Raw genomic sequence first — 21,450 nt, 5'->3', positions numbered from 1 at the left:
AGTCACCCAGGTGACCCTAGCCTCCATCTCTTTAAGCTGAATGTATAACCTGGGAATAAAAAATTAATACTACAGTAATACAGAGTATAGAGTTGCATTGTTATAATGTATTTTTCAAAACGTTATTTTTTTACTTCTACATATTTAATACAAAAGGATATGGATAGTCAGAAGGAAATTATTAATTTATTTGTACCAGTGTGTGTTTTAGTGCCTGATTTATCTGTACTTTCAAAAGTATTAAAGTTGCTTCTCTAATTTTGAAAGAGCTATTTATATGTTAAACAGTAATATAGATATAGTAATTCATATCAGTACTTCCCTTATTTGTTGGAAACCTTTTAAAATATTTGGTTATATTTTATATTAATTTTAATGTACAGAAGGCTTTTTATTTTTATGTAGGCAAATTTTGTGTGTGTGGGTGTGTGTGTTTATAGTTTTTCCAAACATGCATGAGAGATGTTAAATTTCACAGTTGCTTTCCTAAAGTTTTTCCTTTCGTTTTACCTTAAACTTTTAATCCATTAATTTTAAACTTTTAATTCATGTAATTTATTATTATCAAAGGCAAGGAGCCTATCAGACCTTTTTCCCTTCAGATGGCTAGTCAATTAAATATTCATTATATTTGTTATACTCTATGACAGCTACTCTGTATATTGCATGTTTCTTATAGCAATGCCATGCTGTTTTAGTATTTGTTTTCAAACATATTCTGATACCTAATGATACAATTTCATTGCTACTTTATTTCCTCCAAATTTTTTATAGTTCTATGCATTTTTTGATGCTTTCAGATTAACACTAGAGTCCCTTTTCTCCTGCAAAAATTAGCATTGGTAGGATTTTAATCAGAATTATGAGGGGTTCCTGGGTGCTTCAGTCAGTTAAGCGTCTGAATCTTGATTTCAGCTCAGGTCATGATCTCACAGTTCCTGGGACTGAGCCTCACATCAGGCTCCACACCGACAGCACAGAGCCTGCTTTGGATTCTCTCTCTCTCTCTCTCTCTCTCTCTCTCTCTCTCTCTCTCTCTCTCTCTCTCTCTCTCTGCCTCTCCTCCACTCACACCCTCTCATTCTCTCTCTCTCTCTCAAAATAAATTAAAAAAAAAACAAACAATTGAATCTTTATTATACTGGGTCTCGCAACAGATGACATGGTATGTCTTCTATTCATACTGTCTTTTAAAATGTTAATGTTTTGTAGTAATCTGTGTTTTTTAAATCAGACATAGTGGGGTGCCTGGGTGACTCATTCGGTTAAGCATCTGACTCTTGGTTTTGGCTCAGGTCATGATCTCACCATTTGTGGGATTGAGCCCCAAATGGGGTTCCATGCTGACAGCACGGAGTCCGCTTAGGATTCTCTCTCTCTCTCTCTCTCTCTCTCTCCCCCCCTCTCTCCCCCCTTCTCTCCCCCCCTCTCTCCCCCCCTCTCCCCCCTCTCCCCCCCTCCCTCCCCCCCTCCCCCCTCTCCCCCCCTCCCCCCTCTCCCCCCTCTCCCCCTCCCCCCTCCCCCCCCTCCCCCCTCCCCCCCTCCCCCCTCCCCCCCTCTCCCCCCCTCTCCCCCCCTCTCTCCCCCCTCTCTCCCCCCTCTCTCCCCCCCTCTCCCTCTGTCTCTCTTGCATGCATGCTCTCTCAAAATAAATTTTTTTTAAATATAAATTTTTTTTAATCTATTGAGATGAATACAAAGTTTTTCTCATTGGACATACTGTGTATTATGGTAATAAATGTTAAAATATTATACCATCTTTGCATTTGTTAATGGTGTGAGATTATCTTAATTTCTCTTAAGATTGCTTATGTTTTCATTAAGATTCATGCTTCTTTTTTAATAGATGATATTAGATTAGCTATTATTTAAATTATTAATGCCATCTTTTTATTTTTTGGAGAGAGCGAGCAGGAGAGAGGGGCAGTGGGAGAGAGAGAGAATCTTAAGCAGCAGGCTCCACATTCAGCACAGAGCCCAACACAGGGCTCAATTCCATGATCCTGGGATCATGACCTAAGCTAAAATCCAGAGTTAGGTGCTCAACCAACCGAGCCACTGAGGCTAATGCCACCTTTTTTTTTTTTTTTAATCATTCTAGCTTCATATAGTATATTAGACAACTTACCATGTTATTTTTGTAAATTCTGGTATTTTCCATATAAATATCATTGAAAGTAAGTATACCATAGAAATTACCAATTCCTTTTTAAAAATACAGCCACTTATTTCTCAAAGGAGTTTGATCCAGGTGTCTAGTACTCTTTTTTTTTTTTATTTTTTTTTTTACATTTTATTTATTTTTGAGAGAGAGAGAGAGAGACAGAGCACAAGTGGGGGAGGGGCCAAGAGAGAGAGGGAGACACAGAATCCGAAGCAGGCTCCAGGCTCCGAGCTGTCAGCACAGAGCCCGATGCGGGGCTTGAACCCACGAACCGTGAGATCATGACCTGAGCCGAAGTCAGTTGCTTAACTGACTGAGCCACCCAGGCGCCCCCAGGTGTCTAGTACTCTTATGCAAGTTTTAGATCCCTTAGCTTCGGTGGAAAGTACCCTGTGCTGTGTTTTAAGGGTCCAGCACTGAATTTTGTTCTGTTTTTATTTTTTTTTTTTAATTTTTTTTTTCAATGTTTATTTATTTTTTGGGACAGAGAGAGACAGAGCATGAACGGGGGTGGGGCAGAGAGAGAGGAAGACACAGAATCAGAAACAGGCTCCAGGCTCCGAGCCATCAGCCCAGAGCCCGACGCGGGGCTCGAACTCACAGACCGCGAGATCGTGACCTGGCTGAAGTCGGACGCTTAACCGACTGCGCCACCCAGGCGCCCCAATGTTTTTATTATTTAAGTATAGTTGATATACAACATTGTCTTTTAACTTCAGGTGCACCACGTGGTAATTTAACAATTCTGTCCATCATACAGTGCTCACCATGAGAAGTGTGGTTACCCTCTGTCACCACACAGCGTTATTATAACATTATTGGCTATATTCCTTCTGCTGTACTTCTCATCTCCATGACTGACTTATTTTATAACTAGAAGTTTGAACCTCTTCATCCCCTTCACCTATTTTGCCCATCCTCCCTACTCTTCTCCTGTGGCCCCCAGTTTGTTCTGTGTATTTATCAATCTGTTTCTGGTTTTTTTGTTTTTTAGATTCCACATATAACTGGAATCATATGGTATTTGTCTTTTTCTTATTTCACTTAATACCCACTAGGTCCATCTCTGTTGTCACAAATGGCAGAATCTTCAATTCCTTTATAGCTTTATAACACTAACTGGGAAATTGTCAGCCCTCATGCATTTTTTTTCTTTTCCTAGTGCATTTTTAAGCATAATTTTTGGTAACTTTCAACATTCTTAATTTTTGATGACTGACTTTATAATTTTCTTAAATACTCAATATTTAAATATTAAACGTAAAGTTAAATTAAGAAAAATATTAGCATCAAGCATTTGGGAGAGGCGATCTGCAGTGGGCCCTCTGAGTCCTTGCATGTTCTTGGTCTGACCAGTAGAAAGTGGCTCTTTACTCGAGCCATTTCTCAGGGTTGTGTTTACAGCAGGCAACCTGGAGGAATGAAGTGATTTTTTTCCTTTTGGAAAGAAGAGCAGGCTTCTTTACTGCTTGGTATAAAATAGTAGTTCACCAATTAGTGTCCCTCAGCCAAAACATATACCCTCTATTTGTGTAGTATCTATCCATTTAGATCCATATTTCACAGGGGAGGGGCAGAGAGAGAGAGAGGGACACACAGAATCCAAAGCAGGCTCTAGGCTCTGAGCCATCAGCACAGAGCCCAATGCAGGGCTTGAACTCATGAACCGTGAGATCATGACCTGAGTTGAAGTTGGACGCTTAACCGACTGAGCCACGCAGGTACCCCAGTTCTTGACCATTTTTGGAAGTAGGGTAGGATGTTGACAGACTATGGCTTTCCGGGAAAGGAAGGACAAGGTCCCCATGGTTTGGTGAAGACAAAAGCTCGACACTTTTTTTTTTTCCTACTGCTCCTCTCTCTCTCTCCCTCTGCCATTTTGTACTCTGTGTTCCTGGCTTGGTGATAGCAGTTTTCTGATAACTTTCTGTAGCCCCTGCCACGACTCCTTGATATGTGTTCCTCCAGGAAGAGGCACCCAAACTCAACTGATGGGGTTTCGAAGGTGTTCACAATGGGCAAGAGTTTAGAATGATCTCTAGACCAATTCAGTGAAGTTTTATTGTTGTAGCTTCCATGAGTGAATAGCAACTGGTACTGATATTGTATATGTTTATACGGTGAATACTCATGAAGTCTCCAGGGAGATACTCATTCGGGGACTGCCACATGTACTGTCTGTTCCCAGGTGAATAACCTAGAATCTCAGGGGGAGAAAGTTGAACTACAATCCCAATTTGAGTAACTGAGTGGCTGCTGGAATTCCCAGAGGCAGTTTCGAGTACAGCAGCGCCACCTACCTGACTCAGCCATCAAGTGTAACCCTTTTTCAAAAGCAGCTCTTAGTAAGAGCTCTTACTGAACCTGAAGACCTGACCCAGGGAAGCCTCATGACTCTGACATCTGATGTTTACATTTTGGCATAGGTCAAGTAGGATTCAGTGACTAATGAGATAGATGGATTCCACAAGTCTCTCTGGTCAGTTGAAAATGGTATGTTCAAGAGCATAGTTGTCTTGACTTAGCATGATCTTAGATTTACATGAAAAAGTGGTAGCTGCCCTTGGGGACAAACCATGGGCCCCATTCCACTACCTCAAGTGAAGTTTCTTGGCTCAGTGGAGCTCTTAGTCCACAGTGGTTTTCCTTAATGCCTGGACTAAGTTACTGGTCTGTTCAGCTAAGGTAAAGCTGGTTGTATCTTTTTTTTTAATGTTTGAGAGAGAGAGACAGCATGTGAGCAGGGGAGGGGCAGAGAGAGAGACAAAGAATCTGAAGCAGGCTCCAGGCTCTGAGCTGTCAGCACAGAGCCTGATGTGGGGCTTGAACCCATGAACCGCGAGATCATGACCTGAGCCGAAGTCGGATGCTTAACCGACTGAGCCCCCTCGCCAGGCGCTCCAAAACTGGTGATGTCGGCAGTCTGCTGCTGCTGTTCATTCAGGCCCCAGCTATGTAACACCAACAGCAGATGTGTTCATTCAGTGGGCAGAGTTCAAGGCAGTCCTCCTACCTCTGACCCCTTGATGAAATTTGGTACATTTATACTGACTCTTGGGCTGTTGCCAGAGGCCTACCTGTCTGGTCTGCCAGTTGGGGGACTACCAACCGGCAAAGCAGAGGCACCCCTCTTTGGGGCTGTATGCTGCGAGAAAAAATCACAGCTTCCCATCTGCCAGTCTGAGTAGATACACACGGTGTTAGACCCATTCTTTTAGTCTGAGTCAAGTTAAGCTGTTTACCACTTAAAACATAACAATGTACTAGCCAAAAAAAGGTAGAATGATTTGTTTTTTCCCTACCTCCTGATCAAAGATCTGTGCTGTGGATCCGCCCTAGAATTTGACAGATGTTATATTAAAATGTGCTTATGTGTTTGAGAGAAGGTGACAGGAATCCTTGGCATCCTAGGTAAGTATGATTTTTCTCCTCCCTACCCCCAACAGGGAAATAAAACTATTAAGGAGGTTTTTTGTCTCTTGTTTTTTTTGAAATTGGGATGATAAAAATGCCACATAGGAAAGAACGGTGTGGCACCTGGGTGACTTGGTCAGTTCAGCATCTGACTCTTGGATTTGGCTCAGGTCATGATCTCGTGGTTCGTGGGATTGAGCCCCGTCTCAGGTTCCACACTGATGACATGGAGCCTGTTTAGGATTCTCTTTCTCCTCTCTCTGCCCCTCCCTCACTCTCTCTCTCTCAAAAATTAACTTAGCATAGTTCCTGTTTTTAATTTTTTGTTTTTATGATATAAAAATGGAAAAAATAAACCAAGGGTTTAGCTCAAGGCAAAAGAAAATAACATGAATGCAAAGGTAATAGAATTTTTCCTTTTCTGTTGTTACTAATCAGTCATTTCTTTAAAGAAAAACTAAAAATCTAACCCAGAAAACATGAAAGAAAATGAAAACTGAAGAAAATTTAGGGATGAGAAACATCTACAGAGGGGAAAAAGTATGTTACCGACATACTTTATATGTATGTGTGTGTGTGTGTGTGTGTGTGTGTGTGTGTGTGTAGATATATAGATGTATGTATATGTATGTTATTTGCTTAAATAAGAAAACAACCACTGTGGATGAATATTGATAGTGTGTCCTGAACCAAGGATTATGTGCCTAAGATTCACAAAAAGAAAAGCGTGTTAACCTAATGCTATAAATAGCTTCTCTCAGGCTGTGGAATTGATTTGGCCCTACCTACAAGCTGATAAGCTTGCCTCTGGCTGTTTCATGGATTCTGGCCAAAGGCTGGAGGCTCTTGGTCAGAAACAAAGAACTATTCATGGACACAACGGCCATGCATTAGCATATGGTTAGCACCAGTTCCCTTGGCTCCACATACCCCCGGGGTGAAAATGGACCCACAAGAATACTACACAAGCCATGGGTAGGTCGCAGCTGAAGGACACAGAGCTGGGGGAGCTTTATCTCTTATAACAAGCAGTAAGCAACCTGCTGTTTGTCCCAGAGTGAGATGCTAACATACCCCTCAAAGTTACTTGCTGCGAACCCTGAGAAATGGCCTGTCAGTCTTGACATAGCCAGAAGGACAGTCAAGGGCCCTGGCAGAGTGCCTCTCCCAACAATCCATCCCTTGGCCTGGCAAATTCTTGACCAAACTCATATTTTTATGAGCGATTCTGTTGTCTCTTAAAGTGTTTAGTTAAGGCTACTGTCAACAGGACTCCAAGTGGCAGGATGAGGTCCATCTGCAGGATTAGCCTCAGCCTTGCCCGCAGGATTCCAGGTTCAGCCAACTCTGAATAAGTCCCAAGGGGCCTAGTATTTCCTCTTTTGGACAGATGGGATGTAGTCTAATGTCGGTCTTCCATCGCTTACAACCTGTACGAGGGAGTTTATATCTACCTGATCTTTGCTGGCACTGCACATATTCACTGGGGACGATAAAAGGGTCAAAAAAGCAATCCCCATCCCCAGTGGAACTGGGCCCACTTTTCCCAAATACATTAAACCTAAAAGTGGCACATGTCGTTCCTGTTCCAAAATTGTTAAACTTGCACCTTGTAGCTGCAGCGTCAGTCTTCATACATGGCCTAAACCAAGGCTTCTCTGGGCACAGAAGTACAGGGAATTGCATGATTAATATTCAGATGAAATTTTTCCAGTTTTCATATTCATACATGAATTTGGGGTGAGGGGGGATCTACAGTCGGGAGATCTTTGTCTCTGGGAAATCTGTTCCCTTTCTTCTAGTTTTTATTTTCAGCCTAAAGATTTATCTACGAGCATTGTTTCATTAGCAGTCTTTCCAATTACTAACAATAGCAAATTATTTGAAAGAATTATCTTTCAGACTAATATTAAAATGTAAGGTATCCTGTATAAATTATGAAATGTACTTCTATAGTACTGATTTGATAAAAATCAGTTTTTTTACATGACAGTCCATTTGACTTAGTGCCATTTGAGTTCCAAGGTATCAGTGAAAATAAATGATAATAATTTCATCTAGTTTGATTCCTTTTTACTTTTTAAATGTGAAGTGTGGGTTTAGTATTTTTTTGTGTTTATTAATAGGATCCTACGAAAAATAGCAACTCATTCCGTTTTCTTGTTTTGTGTATTCATCTGTCTTCATCTGTTGCAGAAGAGATGTTGTGAATTCAGCTCTTCTTTGGATAAGATTTCAAGTTTCAAATATCCAAACATTGGGGCGCCTGGGTGGCTCAGTCGGTTAAGCGTCCGACTTCATCTCAGGTCATGATCTCGCGGTCCGTGAGTTCGAACCCCGCATGGGGCTCTGGGCTGATGGCTCAGAGCCTGGAGCCTGTTTCCCATTCTGTGTTTCCCTCTCTCTCTGCCCCTCCCCCATTCATGCTCTGTCTCTCTCTGTCTCAAAAATAAACTTAATGTTTGGATATTTGAATTTTTTTTAACAGTAATATTTGTAAAATCCTATCTTATGTTAAATGCTAATAAATACAGATGAATGTGTAAAACTTGAAAAGAAATTTATTAGAAGAATGTTGATGAGTGTGCATACATACTGTGAAAGTCCTCTGTAAACCAGTGTAAAGATGCTTGAACTCAGGTCATTTATACACCTGAAGTAAACCCCATTCCCCATACTGAAGTCCACAAATTTCACATGCTTTAAGCCAAATAATTGGTGGAAAGTTTTCATTCTGTTAGATTTATTGAGCACTTGAGTGATTTGGATTTAAAGAAAGTTAAGCTAATAACCAGGAACATAGTATTTTAGTCATTTTTAAAATGTAAAAGTAAACTTATATTCATTGGTAAGCCTTATTCTGTAATAATTAAACAAAATAGAAATTTGAATTTCTCTATTAGAAGGTATAATTTATACATGTACAATTTTCCAGCCATGCCAGAAAATTGAAACATTAATTATTTACCATAGTTTGTTGTAGAAAGTCTGTAAATTTCTTATCAGTATTTTAGAAATGTTTCTCTAACAGGCCATGGTTATCACTAGATGATTTTTATCAATTTCTGTTTAGCTCAAATAAGTAATAGATTATTCTGTAATTTTTCATATTTAAAATTATACTTTTTAAAATTTTTTTCTAGTGTTTATTTTTGAGAGAGAGAATGTGAGCAGGGGAGGGACACAGAGAGAGAGACAGACAGACAGAATCTGAAGCAGGCTCCAGGCTCCAAGCTGTCAGCACAGAGCCCGACACAGGGCTTGAACTCACAAAACCTGATGTTGTGACCTCAACCAAAGTCGGATGCTTAACCAGTTGAGCCACCCAGGCACCCCTAGGATTATACTTCTTGATAAAAATATTCAATTTTCATTTTAAATTTTGATTGAGAATTTTCATTCTTACACTATGCAGGTTAATTACTGTGGGTGAATTAAAAAATGTAAAGAAAATATGCCTACAAAATAACTTCCCTTACATACAAAACAATATAATAAACATATAATAAGATTGTAATATAAACATGCTGTAAAATTTTATAGTTATGTCAATAAGTGAAAAAGAATCCTATATGTATCTAGTGTATGGAACCTGAGGGAATCAATAGAAAATGACCTAACAATTCAGTATTTTCATCTAAGTGTAGTATTTGTCTCTATTGTTTTGATGCATTTTATGTTTATTTACACTAAAAGGACATGTTCCCAATGTATTAAGTTTAAACATTGAAAATTAGAATAATGCGACATATACATACAGCAAATTATATGATTCTTATTTATTCCAGTTTTCTAGAACTCTCCATAATCAACAGTGCTATTAAGTTCTTGTATGTCTTTTTGGAAATAAGATTATATAATCATAACTATATAGATTAATACCCCCTACTTTCATCATTAATGGTGGTATAACGTCCAACACTTGGTTGGATGTTCTGTGGATCCTTGATGGTACTCTTGGTCGATAGTTTAAGTAAATGGAGGTTTGCTAGACGTAGAGAAAAATGATCATTTCTTGAGCATCACACATGTGCTTCATGCTCTGCTAGATGATTTGCAAGTCCTTTTGGTAAAGCTACCTAGGCGGTAGCAAGAATTCCTCCTCTTGAGCTGATAAAGAAATAAGCCCAAGAGAGATCAAATCACTGGTGCAGGGACACATAGCTAGTAAGTAGTTAAATTAGAACTTGAATCCAATTCTGCCTAATTTCAAAACCCACAGCCTTTTCACTAGCATGCTGTAGCTTTGTTATTCATACCTCCTTTCCCTCTCCCCTTTTCTTTGTATTTGTGTTTTAAAGGTAGTAAATGACTAAAAGGCTATAGAGATCTGAATTCATTAAATGTTACTTCTCAACACCTTTGCTATTCAGTATCTCTTTTTTCTTTCTACCTATATAATTGTTAAAAGATGTGGCTTTAGGATTCCTATTTATGGATAGGAGTTGAAATTTGGCTTTCTGTTTGATCTTGCTGTGGATATTTAACTTGTCTGAGCCTCAGAAACCTTTAAAGTATTAAGTAAATGATAGTAACTATCTACAGGAATTGTTGGGAAGATAGAATGTAATATGTACAAAAAATCTAGCATAGTGCCTGGAAAATTAAAAGATATCAAAGTCTGTTTATGATAGGGCTGGACTATAGTATTTCTCTGATTATCCTTGCGGGCTTAATGGGTTATTAAGTACTGATAATCTTTGATATAGTGCCTTTGTTTTTTAAATATTTGGAACCCATTTTCAGGAAACACGAGCTATGAAAAATTACTCTTCTAATTGAACAAAATATAGATTTTATTTCATTGAAAAATATATTGCCATTATATGTTGTTATTTAAAGATTGTGAACTTTTGTCATTAAAAATATTCCTAATACTGTTTCGGGTTAACCAGGTTTCTTTTCTGTCTTTAGTAGAAGCCACTTTCTATTGATTCCCTCTGATTTCATATATTAGATGTATTCTTTCTCAGTTATTGACATATATCCATAAAATTCTGCAGCATGTTTATATTGTATTCTGTCTTATGTGTGTATTGTTTTGTGTATGAGTAAAGTTATTTTGCAGGTATATTTTGTTTACATTTTTTAATTCTCCCATGGTAGTTACTATGTTAACTGTGGTAAATGAAAATTTACCACAGGAAGTTTAAACTCTTTTTGGTGATACACACACACACACACACACACACACACATACATACACACACGAAACGTGTGTAATTTTATCTGTAAGTTATTTGATAAGCAGAAATTATAAAAGGTCATGATGTATTTCTCATATGTTCTTTGACTTTTTTAAAAGTTTGTGTTTTGTTTTCATTTTAGGCCCAGACCTTATCTATTTAAAGGAGATCATAAATTTCCTACAAACAAAGAGAACTTACCAGTGATTATACTCTATGCTGAAATGGGTACCAGAGCATTTGGTAAATTTCACCCAGTATTGTCTGAAAAAGCAAAAAATGGGGAAATCCTATATGTTCTTCGACATTATATTCAGGTACAGTTTTATCCGAGATTATTTTGGCTATAAAAAACCTGTTTAATAATTTCCTCACCAGATTTTACATGATTTCTTCCTGAACGGTTAAAGATTTTAAAAAAATGTTTTAAATTATTTATTTTGAAAGAGAGAGCTCATGAGAGCAGGGAAGGGACAGAGAAGAGAGAGAATCCCAAGCAGGGTCCTCTCTGTCAGTGCAGTCCCAATGTGGGCCTTGAACTCCTGAACAATGAGATAATGACCTGAGGCAAAACTCAGAGTCTGATGCTTAACCAACTGAGCCACTCAGGCACCCCTAAAGATTTTTAAAAAATTAATACAACTATCAAATGTGAATTTTAGTGGAAAAATATATTGGGATTCTGTATCCTTTTCTGGAATTATCCTGTTGATATTTCTTTTCAGATTCCTTTCTTCTTAAATCTGAAACAGATTTAAAGCTTGGATAAAAACCAAAACCATAATGCATATAATATTTGCTAGGATTCATAGTTATTTTTAATGAAAATATTACTTCGAGAAAATCTAATTGATAATACTGATTATATATATCATGTGAACCCTGATACAGAAATGCTTTTAACTATGTCTTTGGACAGGTGACTATTTCTTTACTCAAGTTTCTGGTCAAATGTGTTCCCACCTTTTCAACTTCTCATTGCTCTCACACTTTTATCACATTATTGTGGTCTAATGACTTTGTAGCACTCATTGCTATATCTCAAGTTTTCTTTTATACCTCTGCACTATCCATCCCCTCCACCCCACACAACCAAACTCACACATATTTACTAGAATATAATGACCATTAGAAAGACTTTTCTTATTTTACTGCTATATGCCCAACACGGAAAGAGTGTTTTATATTGAAATATATAATTACTTGCATAATAATGTAAAAAGTAATAAAAACATTGCAGATATACTTGTTAATTGCCTATCCATATTCTTCACCTATTTTTATCTTAGATTTTTTGGGTTTTTCTTTTTCTCATATACAGATTTTAACAAATATATTCTGAATACTAATCTTCCATAGCTTGCAAACATCTTCTAGTATATTTCTAGTATTAAAAAAAAATTACGACATCTTTGGTTCAGCACAAGTATAGAGATTTAATCAGACTTATCCACCTTTTCTTTAATGGTTTCCTTTGCGGTGTCATAAGGACATTCTCCTATATTTTCTTGTGACAAAATGCCATCCTTTATGTTTTGGTCTTTAATCCCTCTAGAATGTATTTGAATATGCTGTAAGGTAGAGATAGGATTCTAATTTTTCCATATAGAAGAGTATTGGCTCCCACATGATTTATTAAACAGTTAAGTCTTTATTCTAAGCCATCACATACCAAGTTTTCTTACAGGCATGTATGTTTTTAGACTCTGTTCCAGTAATATATGTCTATTCTACACAAATATAACATTTTAATTGCAGCAGCTTTAAAATCTAAAGCAGTCTTGAGAAAGAAGAACAAAGCTAGAGGCACCATATGTTCTGATTTCAAACTATATTACAAAGCTGTAGTATTAAAACAGTGTGGTATTGGAATAAGAACGCATGGACCAGTGTAACAGAATAGAGAACCAAGAAATAAACCCATACGTGTATAGTCAACTAATATTCAGCAGGGGATCCAAGCCTACTCAGTTAAACGATGCTGGAAAAACTAGATAACCACATGCAAATGAATGGAACTGGCCCCCTATCTTATAACACTCAAAAAAATTAACTTAAAATGTATTTAAAATTTAAACGTAAAATGTGAAAGCATGAGGGTGCCACAGTGGCTCAGACAGTTAATATCTGACTCTTGATTTCAGCTCAGATCATGATCTCATAGTTCATGGGTTTGAGCCCTGCCTTAGCCTCCTCCATGTTGACAGCACAGAGCCTTGGGATTCTCCCTCTCTCTCTTCCCCTCCCCTGCTCGCTTTCTCTCTCAAAATAAAAATAAACTTAAAAAAAATGAAACTGTAAAAGTCCTAGAAGAAAACCTAAGAAAAAAGCGCCTTGACGGTGGTCTTGGCAGTGATTTTTTTGGATTTGACATCAAAAGCAAAGGCAACAAAAGTAAAAATAAAGAACAACAAAATTAAAGAAAAGAAAAAATGAAATGGGTCTACATCAAACTAAATTAAGCCTCTGCACGGCAAAGGAAACCATTAACAAAACCAAAGGCAATGGCTGGAATGGGAGAAAATATTTATAAATCATTTATGTAAGGAGGGGTTAATATCAAAAATATATAAGGAACTCCTACAACTCAGTATCAAAAAAACAATCTGATTAAAAATTGGGCAAAGGACCTGAATAGGTATTTTTTCAAAGGAGACCTACAGATGGCCACATGTACATGAAAAGGTCTCAAAAAGACAAGTGTGAGAGGATATGGAGAAAAGGGAGCCCTTTTGCACTGTTGATGGGAGTCTAAATTAGTGCAGTCACTATGGAAAACAACTTAGAGTTCCTCAAAAAGTTTTAAGAAGAACGACCATGTGGTCTAGCATTTCTGCTTCTGGGTGAACATTCAAAGGAAAGAAAGCACTAACTTGAGAAGATCTCTGTGCTCTCGTGTTCACGGCAGCATTACCTACCATAACTGAGACGAGGGAACAGCCGAAGGGCTAGATGGGTCATGGGCATTGAGGAGGGCACCTTTTGGGATGAGCACTGGGTGTGATACATAAGAGATGAGTCACTGGGTTCTACCTCTAAAACCAAGACTATGCTCTATGTTAACTTGAATTAAAAAAAAAATGTCCCCCACATGACTAATGTACACTATAGGGAGGTACGCTCATCTACTGAGAATCAGTGTCCCGAATTATTTTTTGGAAAATGCAGCCATTAAATATACTATGAAATCATACCAGCCAACTATCTGGGCACTTTGTAGAATCAAATTACGGCTTTCTTTTTAACGAATGACCTATTGTACATTCAAAATAGTTATGTTTTAAATCTAGTCCATGTAATTCTAATAAAATGAACTTATTTATGCTGCTTTTGAAACAGATGCCTTTTTATGGGGAGAGAAGAAATAGAAAAATGAAGAAAGATTCTTCTCACCAATTGATTTAGTCTGTGAGCATTTTTGGTTTGCAAACCCAAACTTACTAAACTACCATTCAAATTTTCTATTAATACATTTTCAAATGGAGACAGTAAATATGAATTTAATAAACATTTATCTTTGTTCCCAAGGAGCTAATAATAATTTGGAATTGATAATGGAAATTGGTTACATGAAATTGCATTTCTTTTGTGAACTATAACAAAGTATATGGACTTGGAGCTTCAATTTGCTTCTCTACCAGCTGATTGCCTTTTTAGTGGATAGTCAGAATGCATTTTTAAATTGTGCTGTATGAAATTAAAACTCTTTAAAATATTTTTCACTTTTTCAGATGACCATAATTAGAAGCATTTCCCATGCTATCTTTCATTGCAGCACATGCCTGAGAAATTAGCAAGTTACATTGTCATGTGTGCAGCAGTGTTAAATACTTGTCTGCATATCTGAAACTAATTCTTCTATCTTCTTATTTGAAAAGATATAGTGACTTCTCTTCCTTGGTGGGGCAGTCTCTGCAAGTATATTTTGTATGTGCCCCTTACTTCAGACAGCTCCATATGAAGCGATTGTTGCCCCTCATTGAAGAACAGATACTCATTTGTGGCATTGGGTATTTTAATCATTTAAAAACATGAAGAAAATGGAATCAAGTTGTTCAAGACACTGCATTTTCTTGCGTGTCTTTTGCCTCTACTCTTCAGTATTTGCTCTTGGCACCACTCTGGTTGTCTTACAGCTAGACAATGAGCAAGCAAACAGCATTTGCTGGTTTAGGAAATCTTGTGGCGTTCACCAAAAGGAGTACAGTTTTATTGAAACTTGATTGTATTGGAGCCTCTGTTAATTAACTCTTGGGAGAAATGGGGAAGTTACCACAAACAGAAAAAGATCAGATTTTTTTTTTTCTTGTAAAAAGTAATTAAAACATTTGGGATGCCTGGGTGGCGTCAGTTAAGCGTCTGACTCCTGATCTTGGCTCGGGGGATGATTTCACGGTTCATGATTTTGAGCCCACATTGGGCTCTGTGCTGATGGCACGGAGCTTGCTTGGGATTCTGTCTCTCCTCCTCTCTGCCCCTCCCTTACTTGTGTGCGCAAGCTCTCTCTCTCCCTCTCTCTCTCTCAAAATAAATAAACTTTAAAAAAATTAAAACATTAGAGTCATTGCGAAGTTTTTAGAAAGTAAAGAAGTGGTAATCAACCAAATTCTGGGTCCTTGATAAACTGTCTAGAGAGAGTATAAATATCCCCTAAATAATAATTCAGTGATTTAAAAAGTCAATATTAATAATTTACTCTAATGTCCTAATAAACATATTGAATTTAAAAGAAGATGTTTGAATCAGTATTTTCTCTTTTTAAAAAAATAAATGTGTTTGAACAGAAACCAGTCTCACAGAAAATGTACTTATCTGGCTACGGTGTGGAGCTAGCAATTAAGAGTACAGAATACAAAGCTTTGGATGATACTCAAGTTAAAAGTAAGTTTACTCTCTGTACTTGAATAGAATAAAAACTTGGAGGCTTACAAACTTTGTTCTTTTAAAAATGTAATGACTATAGTCTTATGTATGATAATTTGAGGGGAGTTTGGGGCATTACACCTGTCAAACTGTAATGCAAGTGTCCTAAGGTGAGCTCAGGGAGGGCAGGAACCTCCAGTGGAGCAGAAGGGCAAAAGCTCGCTTGATCTTGATTTTCAGTACAAACACAAACCGTGAAAGCGGGGCCTCACGATCCTTCTGATCTTTTGGGTTAGACATGTTCTCCTTAGTTTAGAGTTTAATTTAATTTAATTTTATTATTTTTTGAATTTTTAAATTTTTTTTTAAATTTACATCCAAATTAGTTAGCATATAGTGAAACAATGATTTCAGAAGTAGATTCCTTAGCGCCCCTTACCCATTTAGCCCAGCCCCCCTCCCACAACCCCTCCAGTAACCCTCAGTTCTCCATATTTATGAGTCTCTTCTGTTTTGTCCCCCTCCCTGTTTTTATATTATTTTTGCTTCTCTTCCCTTATGTTCATCTGTTTTGTCTCTTAAAGTCCTCATATGAGTGAAGTCATATCATTTGTGTCTTTCTCTGACTAATTTCACTTAGCAGAATACCCTCCAGTTCCATCCACGAAGTTGCAAATGGCAAGATTTCATTCTTTTTGATTGCCGAGTAATACTCCATTGTGTGTGTGTGTATGTATACACACACCACATCTTCTTTATCCATTCATCCATCAATGGACATCTGGGCTCTTTCCATACTTTAGCTATTGTTGATAGTGCTGCTATAAACATGGGGGTGCATGTGTCCCTTCGAAACAGCACACCTGTATCCCGTGGAGAAATGCCTAGTAGTGTAATTGCTGGGTCATAGGGTAGTTCTACTTTTAGTTTTTTGAGGAACCTCCATACTGTTTTCCAGAGTGACTGCACCAGCTTGCATTCCCACCAACAATGCAAAAGAGCTCCTCTTTCTCCACATCCTCGCCAACATCTGTTGTTGCCTGAGTTGTAAATGTTAGCCATTCTGACAGGTATGAGGTGGTATCTCAGTGTGGTTTTGATTTGTATTTCCCTGATGATGAGTGATGATGAGCATTTTTTCACGTGTCAGTTGGCCATCTGCATGTCTTCTTTGGAAACGTGTCTCTTCATGTCTTTTGCCCATTTCTTCACTGGATTATTTGTTTTTTGGGTGTTGAGTTTGATAAATTCTTTATAGATTTTGGATACTAACCCTTTATCTGATATGTCATTTGCAAATATCTTCTCCCATTCTGTCGATTGCCTTTTAGTTTTGCTGATTGTTTCCTTCACTGTGCAGAAGCTTTTTATTTTGATGAGGTCCCAGTAGTTCATTTTTGCTTTTGTTTCCTTTGCCTCTGGAGACGTGTTGAGTAAGAAGTTGCCGCAGCCAAGGTCAGAGAGGTTTTTGCCTGCTTTCTTCTCAAGGATTTTGGTGGCATCCTGTCTTACATTGAGGTCTTTCATTCATTTTGAGTTTATTTTTGTGTATAGTATAAGAAAGTGGTCCAGGTTCATTCTTCCCCATGTCGCTGTCCAGTTTTCCCAGCACCACTTGCTGAAGAGACTGTCTTTATTCCATTGGATATTCTTTCCTGCTTTGTCAAAAATTAGTTCGCCATACGTTTCTAGGTCCATTTCTGGGTTCTCTATTCTGTTCCATTGATCTGAGTGTCTGTTCTTGTGCCAGTACCATACTGTCTTGGTAATTACAGCTTTGTAGTGTAGCTTGAAGTCTGGGATTGTGATGCCTCTTGCTTTGGTTTTCTTTTTCAAGATCACTTTGGCTATTCAGGGTCTTTTCAGGTTCCATACAGATTTTAGGATTATTTGTTCTAGCTCTGTGAAGAATGCTGGTGTTACTTTGATAGGGATTGCACTGAATAATGAGATTGCTTTGGGTAGTATCAACATTTTAACAATATTTGTTCTTCCTATCTAGGAGCATGGAATCTTTTTCCATTTTTTTTTTTTTTTGTGTCTTCTTTCATAAGCTTTCTATAGTTTTCAGTGTATAGATTTTTCACCTCTTTGGTTAGATTTATTCCTAGGTATTTTATGGTTTTTTGTGCAACTGTAAATGGGATCGATTCCTTGATTTCTCTTTCTGTCGCTTCATTGTTGGTGTAGAGGAATACAACTGATTTCTGTGCATTGATTTTCTATCCTGCAACTTTGCTGAATTCATGAATCAATTCTAGCAGCTTTTTGTGGAATCTTTTGGGTTTTCCATATAGAGTGTCATGTCATCTGTGAAGAGTGAAAGTTTGACCTCCTCCTGGCCGACTTGGATGCCTTTTATTTCTTTGTGTTGTCTGATAGCAGAGGCTAAGACTTCCAATACTATGTTGAATAATCGTGGTGAGAGTCGACATCCCTGTCTTGCTCCTGTCCTTAGGGGAAAAGCTCAGTTTTTCCCCATTGAGAATGATATTAGCATTGGCTCATTCATATATGGCTTTTATGATCTCGAGGTATGCTCCTTCTATCCCTACCTTCTTGAGGGTTTTTTATCAAGAAAGGATGCTGTATTTTGTCAAATGCTTTCTCTGCACCTATTGAGAGGATCGTATGGTTCTTGTCCTTTCTTTTATTGATGTGATGAATCGCATTAGTTGTTTTGCAGATATTGAACCAGCCCTGCATCCCAGGTATAAATCCCGCTTGGTCGTGGTGAATAATTTTTTTAATGTATTGTTGGATCCAGTTGGCTAATATCTTGTTGAGGATTTTTGCATCCATGTTCATCAGGGAAATTGGTCCATAGTTCTCCTTTTTTAGTGGGGTCTTTGTCTTGTTTTGGAATCAAGGTAACACTGGCTTCATAGAAGAGTTTGGAAGTTTTCCTTCCATTTCTATTTTTTGGAACAGCTTCAAGAGAATAGGTGTTAACTCTTCCTTAAATGTTTGGTAGAATTCCCTTGGAAAGCCACCTGGCCCTGGACTCTTGTTTTTGGGGAGATTTTTGATTACTAATTCGATTTCTTTACTGGTGATAGGTCTGTTCAAATTTTCTATTTCTTCCTGTTTGTTTTGGTAGTTTATATGTTTCTAGGAATTTTTACATTTCTTCCAGATTGCCCATTTTACTGGCATATAATTGCTTATAATATTCTCTTATTATTTTTATTTCTGCTGTGTTGGTTGTAATCTCTCCTTTTTCATTCTTGATTTTATTTGGGGCTTTCCATTTTTCTTTTTTATCAAACTGGCTAGTGATTTATTTTGTTAATTCTTTTAAAGAACCAGCTTCTGGTTTCATTGAACTATTCTACTGGGGTTTTTTGTTTGATTCCTTTTTGTTGTTTTGTTTCGATAGCATTGGTTTCTGCTCTACTGTTTATTATTTCCTGTCTTCTGTTGGTTTGGGGTTTTATTTGCTGTTCTTTTCCCAGCTCCTTAAGGCGTAAGGTTAGGTTGTGTATCTGAGATCTTTCTTCCTTCTTTAGGAAGTCCTGGATTGCTATATACTTCCCTCTTATGACTGCCTTTGCTGCATCCCAGAGGTTTGGGGCTGTGGTTTTATCATTTTCATTGACTTCCATATACTTTTTAATTTCCTCTTTAACTGCTTGGTTGGCCCATTCATTCTTTAGTAGAATGTTTTTCAGTCTCCAAGTATGTTTTACCTTTCCCAGTTTTTTCTTGTGGTTGATTTTGAGTTTCATAGCGTTGTGGTCTGAAAATATGCACGGTATGATCTCAATCTTTTTGTACTTACTTAGGGCTGATTTGTGTCCCAGTATATGGTCTGTTCTGGAGAACATTCCATGTGCACTGGAGAAGAATGTATATTCTGCTGCTTTAGGATGAAATTGTTCTGAATATATCTGTTAAGTCCATCTGGTCCAGTATGTCATTCAAAGCCGTTGTTTCCTTGTTGAATTTTTGATTAGATGATCTGTCCATTGTTGTGAGTGGGGTGTTGAAGTCTCCTACTATTACAGTATTACTATCGATGAGTTTCTTTATGTTTGTGATTAATTAACATATATTTGGGTGCTTCCACATTTGGCGCATAAATGTTTACAGTTGTTAGGTCTTCTTGGTGGACAGACCCCTTGATTATGATATAATGCCCTTCTGCATCTCTTGCTACAGTCTTTAAAGTCTAGATTGTCTGATATAAGTATGGCTACTCCAGCTTTCTTTTGTTGACCATTAGCATGAAAGATGGTTCTCCATCCCCTTATTTTCAATATGAAGGTGTCTTTAGGTCTAAAGTGGGTCTCTTGTAAATAGCATACGGATGGGTCTTGTTTTCTGATCCATTCTGTTACCCTGTGTCTTTTGATTGAAGCATTGAGTCCATTGACGTTTAGAGTGAGTACTGAAAGATAAGAATTTATTGCCATTATGATGCTTGTAGAGTTGGAGTTTCTGGTGGTGGTCTCTGGTCCTTTCTAATCTTTGTTGCTTTTGTGTGTGTATATATATATATATATATATACACACACATATATACATATATGTATGTATATATGTATATTTATATACATATATATATATTTTTTTCATCTTTTCTCCCCTCAGAGAGTCCCCCTTAAAATTTCTTATTTCTTGCAGGGCTGGTTTAGTGGTCACAAACTCCTTTAATTTTTGTTTGTCTGGGAAACTTTTTATCTCTCCTTCTATTTTGTAGAATTTAATTTTAAACTGAAAGAAATATGTTTAATATTGTGCTCCCAAAAACTTTTTTAGAAATTTGAAATAGCATATTATTTTCCTTTATCCAGTGGCTTCCCAACCATTTTCAGCAACATATAAAAAATGGTAACATGTGCGAGGCACACTGAGGTAACGAGGCTGGTTATGACTGGAGGTGACTGGCCATGATGTGCCCAGCCACCTCCAGGATGAGGACCGGGTGTCTCAGGGGATCAGTATCTCAGTAAATCTGAAAGTCATTGGCAACACATGGTCTTAGGGAGCTTTGTCTCAAGTAATCATAAAAGAGTTAGGATGATGATGCTGTTCTTGAAGTGAGACAGGAGAGGCCTGTGAATTGCTACATTGGATGAAGTAGATTGATTAGATTTGTGTCTACAAACTGATATCTGTCCATGGTTGTGCATTTTAACTGCAGGCCCCAGATGAAGGACTCTGGAGATCTGAACAAGATGAATAAGTTTTCAGATTCTTAGGAAAATCTTTTCTTCTCTGGTTCATCTGAAATTTATTTATACCTGATTCTTGGTTAAGAGTTTTTAATTCATTTTTTTATAGGCTCTCAGATGTGGCTTCTGCTTCAACTTTATTTTTCTATCCAGGATCTGGTCCTGGAGGCCCTGCCCTGATCAGACTTCTCTCTGGCCATTCCTCCTGAATGTGCTTCAGATAAAGATCTGTATTCCTGTTAAGTCCTACCAGTTAAAGAGTTACTGGAAAAGTAATAGTCAGATTTTATGTATTTCTATGTTGCTTATATATAGCCTTATAATGCTTTATAATTTAATATCTTAGTTTACAGTTATAATAGTAACAGGCATTTTCTAGCTATCCTTGGGCTTGTGGAGTTTTCTTTAAAATGTCAGGTGAAAAAAAAGGAAATTGAAAAAAAATAATTTAAAAAATGTTAGGTGAAAAAAAATTTAAAACTCCGGTGATCACATGAATGATCTATATTACATATTTAACTCAGTTCATTTTTTTCCCTTTGTATACATGTGTCAGACTTCTAACTGGCCTTCTCTCTGATCTTTGGCCTTCTGTAACTTGGCCCTCCCTCCTCCCCCATATAAATTAATGGATATTCTTGACAGT

The 21,450-nt window shown here is 37.5% G+C and overlaps 1 protein-coding gene across 3 annotated transcripts in view; it reads left to right on the top strand.

Moving 5' to 3' along the window:
• The window catches only part of UGGT2 (UDP-glucose glycoprotein glucosyltransferase 2), a 188,535-nt gene that overhangs the window by 24,238 nt on the left and 142,847 nt on the right, over nt 1–21,450 (top strand). For all 3 annotated transcript variants that reach the window (XM_045055129.1, XM_011280607.4, XM_045055130.1), the window contains 2 exons: nt 10,907–11,081; nt 15,549–15,645. In XM_045055129.1, the coding sequence (XP_044911064.1) occupies nt 10,907–11,081; nt 15,549–15,645 (272 nt within the window). The remainder of the gene's footprint in view (nt 1–10,906; nt 11,082–15,548; nt 15,646–21,450) is intronic.

Source organism: Felis catus, chromosome A1, assembly GCF_018350175.1.
Source record: "Felis catus isolate Fca126 chromosome A1, F.catus_Fca126_mat1.0, whole genome shotgun sequence".
NCBI lineage: Eukaryota > Metazoa > Chordata > Mammalia > Carnivora > Felidae > Felis > Felis catus.
The sequence above is the reverse complement of the archived record's forward strand: the minus strand, read 5'-3'. Positions and strand labels throughout refer to the sequence as shown.